The sequence below is a fragment of the Heptranchias perlo genome, unplaced genomic scaffold (assembly GCF_035084215.1).
Source record: "Heptranchias perlo isolate sHepPer1 unplaced genomic scaffold, sHepPer1.hap1 HAP1_SCAFFOLD_1891, whole genome shotgun sequence".
Lineage (NCBI taxonomy): Eukaryota > Metazoa > Chordata > Chondrichthyes > Hexanchiformes > Hexanchidae > Heptranchias > Heptranchias perlo.
In genome coordinates, this window is record NW_027139157.1 from 6482 (window position 1) to 18989 (window position 12508).

Sequence of the window (12508 nt, forward strand, 5' to 3'; positions counted from 1 at the left end):
CCTGTTCTTGTCAGGTACATAACGTGACCTGTGGTAATCCAGGGGCATCAGTTGGTCTCTCTCTCGGGATGGTCTTCATCCTGTCTATCCAGGGATAGGTGGAGAAACAAGTTTCATCGTTTGGGGGAATGGAGGTTACACATGCCTCCTGTGGGCTGAGAGTTTGTTTCATAGACACAGAGCTGAAAAAACACTGGACAGAGTTTTTGTATAGAATAATTTAATAAAAAATGACAATTTTAATAGTTTCAACTACAATAAAAATTAAACTGTACTTCACTTTATGACAAGCACTAAGACTGTAATCAAACACTGGGATGGAAACAACTTTTTCAAGTAGCTCAGTATAATTTGATTCACAATATTCATTAATAGGTTATGGTACACAATGATTTATCTCAAAACTCATACATAAAGAAAATATAGTTTATATTACAGAAAACCCCTTCATCAAGTTCGTGTAATAAGAACTGCTGAATCCCAATAAATAAATTACGTGTTCACCAACCCCACTCCACCAGGTGTTGTTTCCCCAAATTGAAGGCCCCGTTATATTCCATGTCGGATAGGACCGAGTACCTTAGTTTCTGGTAGCACACGGCTTGATGTGGGTATAATATTGTAACACAGTTAACCAGTTTCATGTAAATGTTAAGCTGGAGGGTTGGCTAATTGAGGGAATGCTTTTCTTCATATTAGGTTCAGACTCTAGCTGCCCACGGTGGTACTGAACCACCTGGTCCAGGAAAGTCCCAGGTTTAATCCTTGGTCTACACTGAGTTAGCTGATCTCAGGGGCTGTGACTTGCCTCAGGGCCCTGGGTGAGGATGGAGGGGAGGAAATGCTCCTTATCACTCCTGCGAGAAAGTGGGGACATCATGTGAGGCCGGGATTGGGCTGGATCATGCTGCCTTCATGGTCAAACAGCCATGTGGAGGGTGACTGAAGAAATTGTCTCTAAAACTGGTCCACCGACCTGATTTGTAAAATATTAATTCATTAATAAGATACTCTAACAGCGCGTGAGACGTTGCTGAAGTGACCAGTGCCTCGTCACACAAGCTGGTTTTTACAGGTGGATGAGGCAGATTCTGTGGTGCAAAGCACCAACTCCTAAGTGATGCGGATTGGTACTTTGTTGGGTTCTTTTTTTTTTCTCCCTTATTCATTCTCGGGATGTGAGCATCGCTGGCAAGGCTGGCATTTATTGCCCATCCCATTTGATATAACCGAGTGGCTTGCTAGGTCACTTCAAAGGGCAGTTAGAGAGTTGGTGCGGGCACTGGAGTCAGGTATAGGCCCAGACTGGGTAAGGACGGCAGGTTTCCTTCCCTAAAGGACATCAGTGAACCAGATGGGATTTTATGACAATCCGACAGTTTTCAGATTTGTTGAATTCAATTTCACCACTTGCCGAGGGAGGGAAACAGACAGAATTTCCAGCAGGAGTCAGTGATCAGGAGGCCGAACGTTGCTCCATCTGAGATCAGTTAACTCGACACTGCGGGGGGCCCAGCTCGCAGAGGGTTGTATTTAACGGTCGGTGGACTATGAGGATTGTGCTTGCTCAGAAAAGATGAATACACAGCTCGTAAAAAAAATTCACTTCACCTGCAGCTGACTCAGTCTTGGTAAAGGATCATGTGTCTGTCGGGTGGGGAGGGGAGAGGAATGGAAAGGGGAGGGAGTGTGGGCAGGAATCACAGCCCAGCCTGATCCTGTCCTCACTCAGTATCGACACCTCTCGCCAGCCCTGGAACTAAACGGGAGCTCCTGCAGCTCCTGGGCTGCGATCAGTGAAGTCAGTATAGGACCTGCTCTTACTACCTCTGTAGTTCTGTGAATTCCCTACTTGCAGCTATTTAGCTCCTTCCTGTGTATTTTGGAAGGAGAAGCAATATAAACAAAATGGTATAATTTTAAAGGGGGTGCACATACACAAATCTTTGAAAGTGGCAGGACAGGTTGGTAAGGCTGTTAAAACATACGGGATTCTTGGCTTTATAAATAGAGGCACAAACTACAAATGCAAGGAAGTTACGCTAAACCTTTATAAATCACTGGATAAATAATTGCAGGGGAGTGGGACTAATTGAAAAACTCTTTCAAAGAGCCGGCACAGGCACGATGGGCTGAATGGCCTCCTTCTGTGCTGCATCATTCCATGATTCAATGGGATGTAAGCACATTCACAGGTGTGACTTATACACCATGTTTTACAGTAAGTATAAACCGCAGTCACAGTGCACCCACCTCATCGTGAAGCCTGCAGACTAAAGGTATGTTTCTGGAGATGGGTCAGCTGCGGCCTCTTGTCCCGGTCCCTGGCACCGTGCCCGTTCACGGCCGGAAGGTGACGAGATATCTGGAGCGGAAAGCGGTTTGTTTCGCCGCTGTTCAAGGACTCAATGAATTGTCCGATTGCCTTCCGCTTCTGGTACCTGGTCCACCTACCTGAGAATTTAATCTGGCTGCAGAAGGGGAAGTATTCGTAGTCACTGCCGTCGGAGGGCGAGGATTCCTCACTGGAGAGGAGCAGGCTCAGGTTGGAGTTTGTTTGCAGCACCATCGCCTGTTCCTCAGCAGCAGCCCGATTGGAGAGCGTCTCTGCTGCTTTCAGTCGTGATCCTCGGGGTCTTTTACGCAGATTCCAGCGTCCTGTGGATGGATTCTGCCCTGATCTCTGCCTGGCACGGTTAGCTGCCACACCCAGCTGGCAATGGCCCCCATCGCCACCTCGAACGTCCCGCCGTAACCCCCACCTCTCAGGCGCCGCAGGTCGACCATTCTGATCGACGGTCAGTCTGAGCAGGAGAACCTTGGGCTGGAAGAGTGGAGAATCTAAAATTCGCTCTTGGACCTCGCGAGACAGAGGAGCTGCTGCCATGGCCTTCAGATCAATGCTGTTTACTGGAGTCTGATCACAGGCCTGGTTTGGTGACGGTGAATTGGAATCAGTTGGGTTAAGTACCGGGCAGCTGGAATGTGTTTGGCCGGGAGGGGTTTTAGCGGGGGGACGAGCAGAGTTTGACCCCGGCCCCGGGGGATCGACGGGTTCGGACTGAGACTCAGTGCCCTCGGTCTGACGGCTGGTCGAGGCCGTCACTGGGCTGGTGCTGTGCAGGTTAATCTGAGATTGCAGTGGGTCGGGAGGGGAGGGGAACAGACGTTCCGCAGAGTGTTCATCGGACGACTGGTCGAAATGTAGAGCAGAGAAGACCAAGCGTTTAACCGATGACCCAATCATGCCCCCATGGTGTTCGCTCCCTCTGCCCTTCGCTGCCGATCCCCGGCCTCTCAGGGGATACACCTTCCTGCTGGGCCCAGGGCTGTATCGATTGGTCCTGCTGATTCGGTTCTCAGTTTCCTTTCCTTCATTTGCAGTTCCAGACAATGGACCTCCTGCTCGTCCCCCTTCGGTCTCCACTCCCCCTTCTCCTCGACGTCTCACACAGCCCCCCTCCCTTGGGTTCTTCACACTTTCAAGGGTTGGGTCAGCTTTGTTGCCTTGTTCCTCCTCCCAGGGCTCGACGGTCAGCTGCTCCGTTCGAGGACAGTGACCTCCATTTAGGACAGATTCGACCGAACAGCTGATCCCAGGAATTCCAGGCTCCATCTCAAAGCTACGCCGACTGGGATCTAAAGCGCAAAATGGATTTAGATGTTTCATCAAGTTGTCAGTGCCTGTTACTTTACATTTTTGTCAGTTTTATGTTCATCAAAGTGAAGACTGTCAGTGTCAGTGTGGCAGGTACAGCATGGTTTAGATACAGAGTAAAGCTCCCTCTACACTGTCCCATCAAACACTCCCAGGGCAGGTGCAGCATGGTTTAGATACAGAGTAAAGCTCCCTCTACACTGTCCCATCAAACACTCCCAGGGCAGGTACAGCATGGTTTAGATACAGAGTAAAGCTCCCTCTACACTGTCCCATCAAACACTCCCAGGGCAGGTACAGCATGGTTTAGATACAGAGTAAAGCTCCCTCTACACTGTCCCATCAAACACTCCCAGGGCAGGTACAGCAGGTTTTGCTGATCATAGATTAGACCCTTCATCTCCGGCCTTTTGCTTTCTCTCGATATTTCCATTACTGAGAAGTCCATTGCTAATCTAGATTTGATAGAGGTATTCAAAATCATGAAAGGTCTGGACAGAGTAGATAGAGAGAAACTGTTCCCATTGGCGGAAGGGTCAAGAACCAGAGGACGTAGATTTAAGGTGATTGGCAAAAGAACCAAAGGTGACATGAGGAAAAACTTTTTTACACAGCGAGTGGTTGGGATCTGGAATGCACTGCCTGAGGGAGTGGTGGAGGCAGATTCAATCATGGCCTTCAAAAGGGAACTGGATAAGTACTTGAAGGGAAAAAATCTGCAGTGCGACAGGGATAGGGCGGGGGAGTGGGACTAGCTGGATTGCTCTTGCATAGAGCCGGCACGGACTCAATGGGCCGAATGGCCTCCTTCCGTGCTGTAACCTTTCTATGATTCCATGTAACTGACTCTGATCATTCTCCCACGGAATCGTTGGTCTTCGCTCTGTTTTAAACCTGATATTTACCGAACCTGCCGACGGAGGAGGTGGTGATGTGCCATGGCAGCACCTCGACCTCCTGTGGCAGCTCTCTGCCTCCTCTTCCCACCTCTGTGTGGACCAGGACCCCAACAAACACTAAACTAGCATTACATAGTCTGTCACTGATCTGATCTCTTACCCCATCCCAAATCTCAACGTTCCCCACTACAAAACCTGCAAACAACGTACATTTTAATCCTATTTTTGATGTGGTTAATGTCCTGAGGTGCCTCACACAGGAGAAAGAGACTCTGAGCAGCAGTAGGAGAGTTAGCCACTGAAAGCAACAGAGAGGTAGGTTTTAAGGAGGCTTCTGAAGGTGTGGGGAGGGGTGGTGAGGGGAGGGGTTCAGGGTTGTGCTGGGGGAAGGCTCTGCACCTGACAGGGGGAAGGTGGGGGAGGTACAGCAGGCTGGTGTCAGGGGAGCCAGGAGCATGAGGCTGGGCCACCGAGCTGGAGGAGACTGCAGTGGAGGCTGTGGGGATATCGGTCGATGGATTTAGAATTAACCACACTAGGGGACTGGGAGGCGGGTGCTGAGGGTCAGGGTGGTGGGTGAGCAGGGCTCAGGGTGGGGGCAGGACGTATGTGACGAAGTTTGGGACTGTCCTGGAGGATCCATTCTTCCAGCTCCTACATCATCCTTCATCTCTTCTGTCACTTTAACAACCTCCTCCTCTTGTCCAATTGAGCCCATCCGCTGTCTTAACTCCATTCTCCGGGTGGGGGATTGGCTAAAAAAACAAACAAATGGAAAACGCAAGAATCGCGTGGAGCCATGGCCTGGGGTGGAGATCGAGTTTCACCCACTCTGGGCTCTCTTTATCTGCAGCTTTTTAAAAATTTCAATCTGAGATGGGCTGATAAGTGGCAAGTGACATTCGCACCAGACAAGTGCCAGGCAATGACCATCTCCAACAAGAGAGAATCTAACCACCTCCCCTTGACATTCAACGGCATTACCATCGCCGAATCCCCCACCATCAACATCCTGGGGGGGTCACCATTGACCAGAAACTTAACTGGACCAGCCATATAAATACTGTGGCTACAAGAGCAGGTCAGAGGCTGGGTATTCTGCAGCAAGTGACTCACCTCCTGACTCCCCAAAGCCTTTCCACCATCTACAAGGCACAAGTCAGGAGTGTGATGGAATACTCTCCACTTGCTTGGATGAGTGCAGCTCCAACAACACTCAAGAAGCTCGACACCATCCAGGACAAAGCAGCCCGCTTGATTGGCATCCCATCCACCACCCTAAACATTCACTCCCTTCACCACCGGCGCACTGTGGCTGCAGTGTGTACCATCCACAGGATGCACTGCAGCAACTCGCTAAGGCTTCTTCGACAGCACCTCCCAAACCCGCGACCTCTACCACCTAGAAGGACAAGAGCAGCAGGTACATGGGAACAACACCACCTGCACATTCCCCTCCAAGTCACACACCATCCCGACTTGGAAATATATCGCCGTTCCTTCATCGTCGCTGGGTCAAAATCCTGGAACTCCCTTCCTAACAGCACTGTGGGAGAACCTTCACCACACGGACTGCAGCAGTTCAAGAAGGCGGCTCACCACCACCTTCTCAAGGGCAATTTGGGATGGGCAATAAATGCCGGCCTCGCCAGCGACGCCCACATCCCATGAACGAATAAAAAAAAATCTCGCTCGCTGGCAAGGCCGACATTTATTGCCCATCCCTTGATGCCCCAAGAAATGGTCGGAACGGAGTGTCTCGCTAGACCACTACAGGGGACAGTTAAGAGTCAACCACGTTAGCATGGGACTGGAGTCACAGAGGCCCAGACCGGGTAAGGACGGCAGGTTTCCTTCCCTAAAGGACATCAGTGAACCAGTTGGGTTTTTACGACAATCTGTCAGCTTCATGGTCACTTTTACTGACACCAGATTTTTTAAACGGAATTCAAATTCTCAGACTACCCCGGGGAGATTTGAACTCACGTTCTCCGGATTATTAGTCCAGTAACTGCACCTTCCTGCTCTCCTGGGGGTGGGGGCCAGGATGGGCTACAGTAAAACACACCAGACTGCTGTTGAACTCACTGCTCGGGTCCTCGCTGTGCTGTTGTCGGATTCGCTGCATCAAAGTGAGGAGAACGTCAGGAACGGCTGTGGAGGGTCCGACCAGTACAGACACGAGGGCCTGTTCCCCCGGGGAGAGGCATCCAACATCCACACAGGTGGCCAGCAGCTGTCGAGGCAACAGGTAGAAAGGAAACAGGGTTTATTTTTTTAAAAAGAGAGAAAACAGGGAACGACAGACCAGTTAGCCTAACATAAGTAGTAGGGAAAATGCTAGAGTCTATTATAAAGGATGTGATAACAGGACACTTAGAAAATATCAACGGGATTTACGAAAGAGAAATCATGTTTGACAAACCTCCTGGAGTTTTTTGAGGATGTAACTGGTAGAATAGATAAGGGAGAACCAGTGGATGTGGTGTATTTGGATTTTCAGATGGCCTTTGATAAAGTCCCACATAAGAGGTTAGTGTGCAAAATTAAAGCACATGAGATTAGGGATAATAGGAACATAGGAACAGGAGTAGGCCATTCAGCCCCTCGTGCCTGCTCTGCCATTTGATAAGATCATGGCTGATCTGTGATCTAACTCCATATACCTGCCTTTGGCCCATATCCCTTAATACCTTTGGTTGCCAAAAAGCTATCTATCTCAGATTTAAAATTAGCAATTGAGCTAGTATCAATTGCCGTTTGCGGAAGAGAGTTCCAAACTTCCACCACCCCTTGTGTGTAGAAATGTTTTCTAATCTCGCTCCTGAAAGGTCTGGCTCTAATTTTTAGACTGTGCCCCCTACTCCTCGAATCCCCAACCAGCGGAAATAGTTTCTCTCTATCCACCCTATCCGTTCCCCTTAATATCTTATAAACTTCGATCAGATCACCCCTTAACCTTCTAAACTCTAGAGAATACAACCCCAATTTGTGTAATCTCTCCTCGTAACTTAACCTTTGAAGTCCGGGTATCATTCTAGTAAACCTACGCTGCACTCCCTCCAAGGCCAATATGTCCTTCCGAAGGTGCGGTGCCCAGAACTGCTCACAGTACTCCAGGTGCGGTCTAACCAGGGTTTTGTATAGCTGCAGCATAACTTCTGCCCCCTTGTACTCCAGTCCTCTAGATATAAAGGCCAGCATTCCATTAGCTTTATTGATTATTTTCTGCACCTGTTCATGACACTTCAATGATCTATGTACCAGAACCCCCAAGTCCCTTTGGACATCCACTGTTTTTAAACTTTTTACCATTTAGAAAGTACCCTGTTCTATCCTTTTTTGGTCCAAAGTGGATGACCTCACATTTGTCTACATTGAATTCCATCTGCCACAGTTTTGCCCATTCATCTAATCTATCAATATCGCTTTGTAATTTTATGTTTTCATCTCCACTGCTGACAATGCCCACCAATCTTTGTGTCATCGGCAAACTTAGATATGAAACTTTCTATGCCTTCATCTAAGTCGTTAATAAATATTGTGAATAATTGAGGCCCCAAGACAGATCCCTGCGGGACTCCACTAGTCACATCCTGCCAATGTGAGTACCTACCCATTATCCCTACTCTCTGTCGCCTTTCGCTCAGCCAACTTCCTAACCAAGTCCGTACTTTTCCCTCGAGTCCATGGGCTTCTATCTTAGCTAACAGTCTCTTATGTGGGACTTTATCAAATGCCTTCTGGAAGTCCATATAAATAATATCCATTGACATTCCCCTGTCCACTTTAGTCACCCCTTCAAAAAATTCAATCAGGTTTGTCAGGCACGACCTACCTTTCACAAATCCATGCTGGCTCTCCCTGATTAACTGAAAATTCTCGAGGTGTTCAGTCACCCTATCTTTAATTATAGACTCCAGCAATTTCCCCACAACAGATGTTAGGCTAACTGGTCTATAATTCCCCGCTTTCCCTCTCTCTCCTTTCTTAAAAAGCGGAGTGACGTGCAATTTTCCAATCTAGAGGGACAGTTCCTGAATCTAGAGAACTTTGAAAGATTACAGTTAGGGCATCTGCAATGTGCTCACCTACTTCCTTTAAAACCCTGGGATGGAAACCATCTGGTCCTGGGGATTTGTCACTCTTTAGTGCTATTATTTTCTTCATTACTGTTGTTTTACTTATGTTAATTTTATCGAGTCCCTGTCCCCGATTCAATATTAGTTTTCTTAGGATTTCCGGCATGCTATCCTCTTTTTCTACTGTAAATACTGATGCAAAGTAATTATTCAACATGTCCGCCATTTCCCCATTGTCAATGACAATATCCCCACTTTCAGTTTTTAAGGGGCCAACACTGCTCCTGACCACCCTCTTTTTCCTAATATAACTATAAAAGTTCTTCGTATTGGTTTTGATATCCTGGCATAGATTGAGAATTGGTTAACAGACAGGAAACAGAGAGTAGGAATAAAGGGGTCTTTTTCGGGGTGGCAGGCAGTGACTAGTGGGGTACCGCAGGGATCAGTGCTTGGGCCCCAGCTATTCACAATATATATCAATGATTTCGATGAGGGAACCGAACGTAATATTTCCAAGTTTGCTGACGACACAAAACTAGGTGGGATCATGAGTTGTGAGGAGGATGCAAAGAGGCTTCAAGGCGATTTAGACAAGTTGAGTGAGTAGCTGCTTCATCAATGACCTTCCCTCCATCATAAGGTCAGAAATGGGGATGTTCGCTGATGATTGCACAGTGTTCAGTTCCATTCGCAACCCCGCAAAAAATGAAGCAGTCCAAGCCCGCATGCAGCAAGACCTGGACAACATCCAGGCTTGGTCTTATAAGTGGCAAGTAACATTAGCACCAGACAAGTGCCAGGCAATGACCATCTCCAACAAGAGAGAGTCTAACCACCTCCCCTTCACATTCAACGGCATTACCATCGCCGAATCCCCCACCATCAACATCCTGGGGGTCACCATTGACCAGAAACTCTACTGGACCAGCCATATAAATACTGTGGCTTCAAGAGCAGGTCAGAGGCTGGGTCTTCTGCGGCGAGTGACTCACCCCCTGACTCCCAAAGCCTTTCCACCATCTACAAGGCACAAGTCAGAAGTGTGATGGAATCCCCTCCACTTGCCTGGATGAGTGCAGCTCCAACAACACTCAAGAAGCTTGACACCATCCAGGACAAAGCAGCCCACTTGATTGGCACCCCATCCACCACCCTAAACATTCACTCCCTTCACCACCAGCGCACTGTGGCTGCAGTGTGTACCATCCACAGGATGCACTGCAGCAACTCGCCAAGGCTTCTTCGACAGCACCTTCCCAAACCCGCGACCTCTACCACCTAGAAGGGACAAGAGCAGCAGGCACATGGGAACAACACCACCTGCACGTTCCCCTCCAAGTCACACACCATCCTGACTTGGAAAATATATCACCGTTCATTCATCGTCGCTGGGTCAAAATCCTGGAACTCCCTTCCTAACAGCACTGTGGGAGAACCTTCACCACACGGACTGCAGCGGTTTCAAGAAGGCAGCTCACCACCACCTTCTCAAGGGCAATTAGGGATGGGCAATAAATGCCGCCTCGCCAGCGACGCCCACATCCCATGAACGTATTTTTAAAAAATACATGGCAGATGCAGTATAATGTGGATAAATGTGAAGTTATCCACTTCGAAAGGAAAAACAGAAAGGCAGAGTATTATTTAAATGGTGATAGATTGGGAAATGTTGATGTACAAAGGACCTGGGTGTCCTTGTACACCAGTCACTGAAAGCAAACATGCAGGTGTAGCAAGCTGTTAGGAAGGCAAATGGTATGTTGGCCTTCATTGCAAGAGGATTTGAGTACAGGAGCAAGGATGTCTTACTGCAGTTATACAGGGGCCTTGGCGAGACCACACCTGGAGAATTGTGTGCAGTTTTGGTCTTCTTACCTAAGAAAGGATATACTTGCCATAGAGGGAGTGCAGCGAAGGTTCACCAGACTGATTCCTGGGATGGCAGGACTGGTCGTATGAGGAGAGATTGGGTCGACTCGGCCTGTATTCACTCGAGTTTAGAAGGACGAGTGGGGATCTCATTGAAATGTAATTAAATTCTGACAGGGCTACAGACTGGATGCAGGGAGTGATGTTTCCTCTGGCTGGGGGGGGCCAGAACGAGGGGTCACAGTCTCAGGATACGGGGTAGGACATTTAGGACTGAGATGAGGAGAAATTTGTTCACTCAGAGGGTGGTGAACCTGTGGAATTCTCTACCACAGAAGGCTGTGGAGGCCAAGTCACTGAATATATTTAAGAAGGAGCTAGATAGATTTCTAGACACAAAAGGCATCAAGGGGTATGGGGAGAGAGCGGGAATATGGTATTGAGATAGAGGGATCAGACATGATCATTTTGAATGGTGGAGCAGCTCGAAGGGCCGAATGGCCTACTCCTGCTCCTATTTTCTATGTTTCTATTCGGGATGAGTCACGACGTGCCGTCCCAGCTGACCCTCAACAGCATCGCGTCGGGAACAGTTTGTGGGGGCGACCTGGTTTTTTTTTAATTCATTCATTCATGGGATGTGGGCGTCGCTGGCGAGGCCCGGCATTTATTGCCCATCCCTAATTGCCCTTGAGAAGGTGGTGGTGAGCCGCCTTCTTGAACCGCTGCAGTCCGTGTGGTGACGGTTCTCCCACAGTGCTGTTAGGAAGGGAGTTCCAGGATTTTGACCCAGCGACGATGAAAGGAACGGCGATATATTTCCAAGTCGGGGATGGTGTGTGACTTGGAGGGGAACGTGCAGGTGGTGTGTTGTTCCCATGTACCTGCTGCTCTTGTCCTTCTAGGTGGTAGAGGTCGCGGGTTTGGGAGGTGCTGTCGAAGAAGCCCTTGGCGAGTTGCTGCAGTGCATCCCGTGGATGGTACACACTGCAGCCACGGTGCGCCGGTGGTGAAGGGAGTGAATGTTTAGGGTGGTGGATGGGGTTACTGTGCTATGCCCCCCATCACCTCCCATCACACTCCCTCCTGCAGAGAGTAGCAGGTGTAGCAATATGGCAGGGGGGGGGGGGGGGGGGGGGGAAGACAGCTTCTGTAAACCCACCCCCCAACCTCTGACTTTCAGATGACACGGAGCTCACGGAGAGCGGGAGATATTGCTCGAGACTGTACAAACGACAAGTGCTGTGTCTGTGTGGAGATGAATAAATACTCGCCTCTGTGCCCTCTGGGCTGGTGATGTACGGTAAAAATAACAAAAAAGAGAGTTTGAGATCCTCCGTGTACATTTTACAACCAATTAACCATCAGCTTATGCACAGCTTCATACTACCGTAAAAAGTGGACAAATTGTATCTGTATATAACTCGCTCTCCTGGTGAGAGTGAAGCTTATACACAGGACGTTTAGTTACGCAGAATCATGGACAGAAGGAGTGGTTTCTCCGGGGGGATGTTTCTCTCTGCCGGTTACCTGATCAATCCTGGGCTGGGGCAGGATGGACTCCAGCCTCTCTAGAAATTCCCACAGCAGTTTCTGAGCGGCAATCATGAACAGGTCCACCGTACTCCTTCTCCAGCTCATCCTTCAGAGAACAAATACCAGTCAGTTCACCCTCACCTCCAACCCGATCACAGGCACACGGAGCAGGCGCTGAGCTGGGGACCCCGAGGAACAGAGGCCTTTCAGGCAATATTAACTAAAGCCACGGGGAGAGAGCCGCTTCAACTCACCGAGCTCACAATCGAAGGGCAACGTGAGGGGGGTTTGAGGCCTGTACTGGATTCACATATTCAGCACTCGTGCCTCTGAATCAGAAGGTCATGGGTTCAAGTCCCACTCCGGAGACTCGAGCACATAATCCAGGCCGACACTCTCAGTGCAGGCACCGAGAGAGTGTCACACTGTCGGAGGGGCCGTCTTTCGGATGAGACGTTAAA

General features: G+C 49.0%; 1 protein-coding gene across 2 annotated transcripts; it reads right to left on the reverse strand.

The window, feature by feature from the left end:
• Positions 1-233: 233 nt before the first annotated feature.
• On the reverse strand, positions 234-12153 carry LOC137309890 (uncharacterized). Of its 2 annotated transcripts, XM_067977907.1 has the most exons (3): positions 12042-12153; positions 6646-6793; positions 234-3639 (listed from the first exon to the last, which is right to left on the reverse strand). In XM_067977907.1, the coding sequence occupies exons 1-3, from the start codon at positions 12150-12152 to the stop codon at positions 2255-2257; spliced, it is 1644 nt and encodes a 547-aa protein (XP_067834008.1). In that variant the 5' UTR covers position 12153; the 3' UTR covers positions 234-2254. The 2 variants fall into 2 exon arrangements, with proteins under 2 accessions (XP_067834008.1, XP_067834009.1); XM_067977908.1 differs by lacking the exons at positions 6646-6793; positions 12042-12153 and adding an exon at positions 6544-6627.
• Between the last annotated feature and the right edge of the window lie 355 nt (positions 12154-12508).

Excerpts from the sequence above, each read along its gene's own strand:
- LOC137309890 (XM_067977907.1), bottom strand. The coding sequence starts at position 12,152 with ATGAGCTGGAGAAGGAGTACGGTGGACCTGTTCATGATTGCCGCTCAG. Across the intron at positions 6,794-12,041 it reads CCCAGCCCAGGATTGATCAG|CTGCTGGCCACCTGTGTGGA; the intron begins GTAACCGGCAGA and ends TTGCCTCGACAG. Across the intron at positions 3,640-6,645 it reads GCACAGCGAGGACCCGAGCA|ATCCCAGTCGGCGTAGCTTT; the intron begins GTGAGTTCAACA and ends TTTGCGCTTTAG.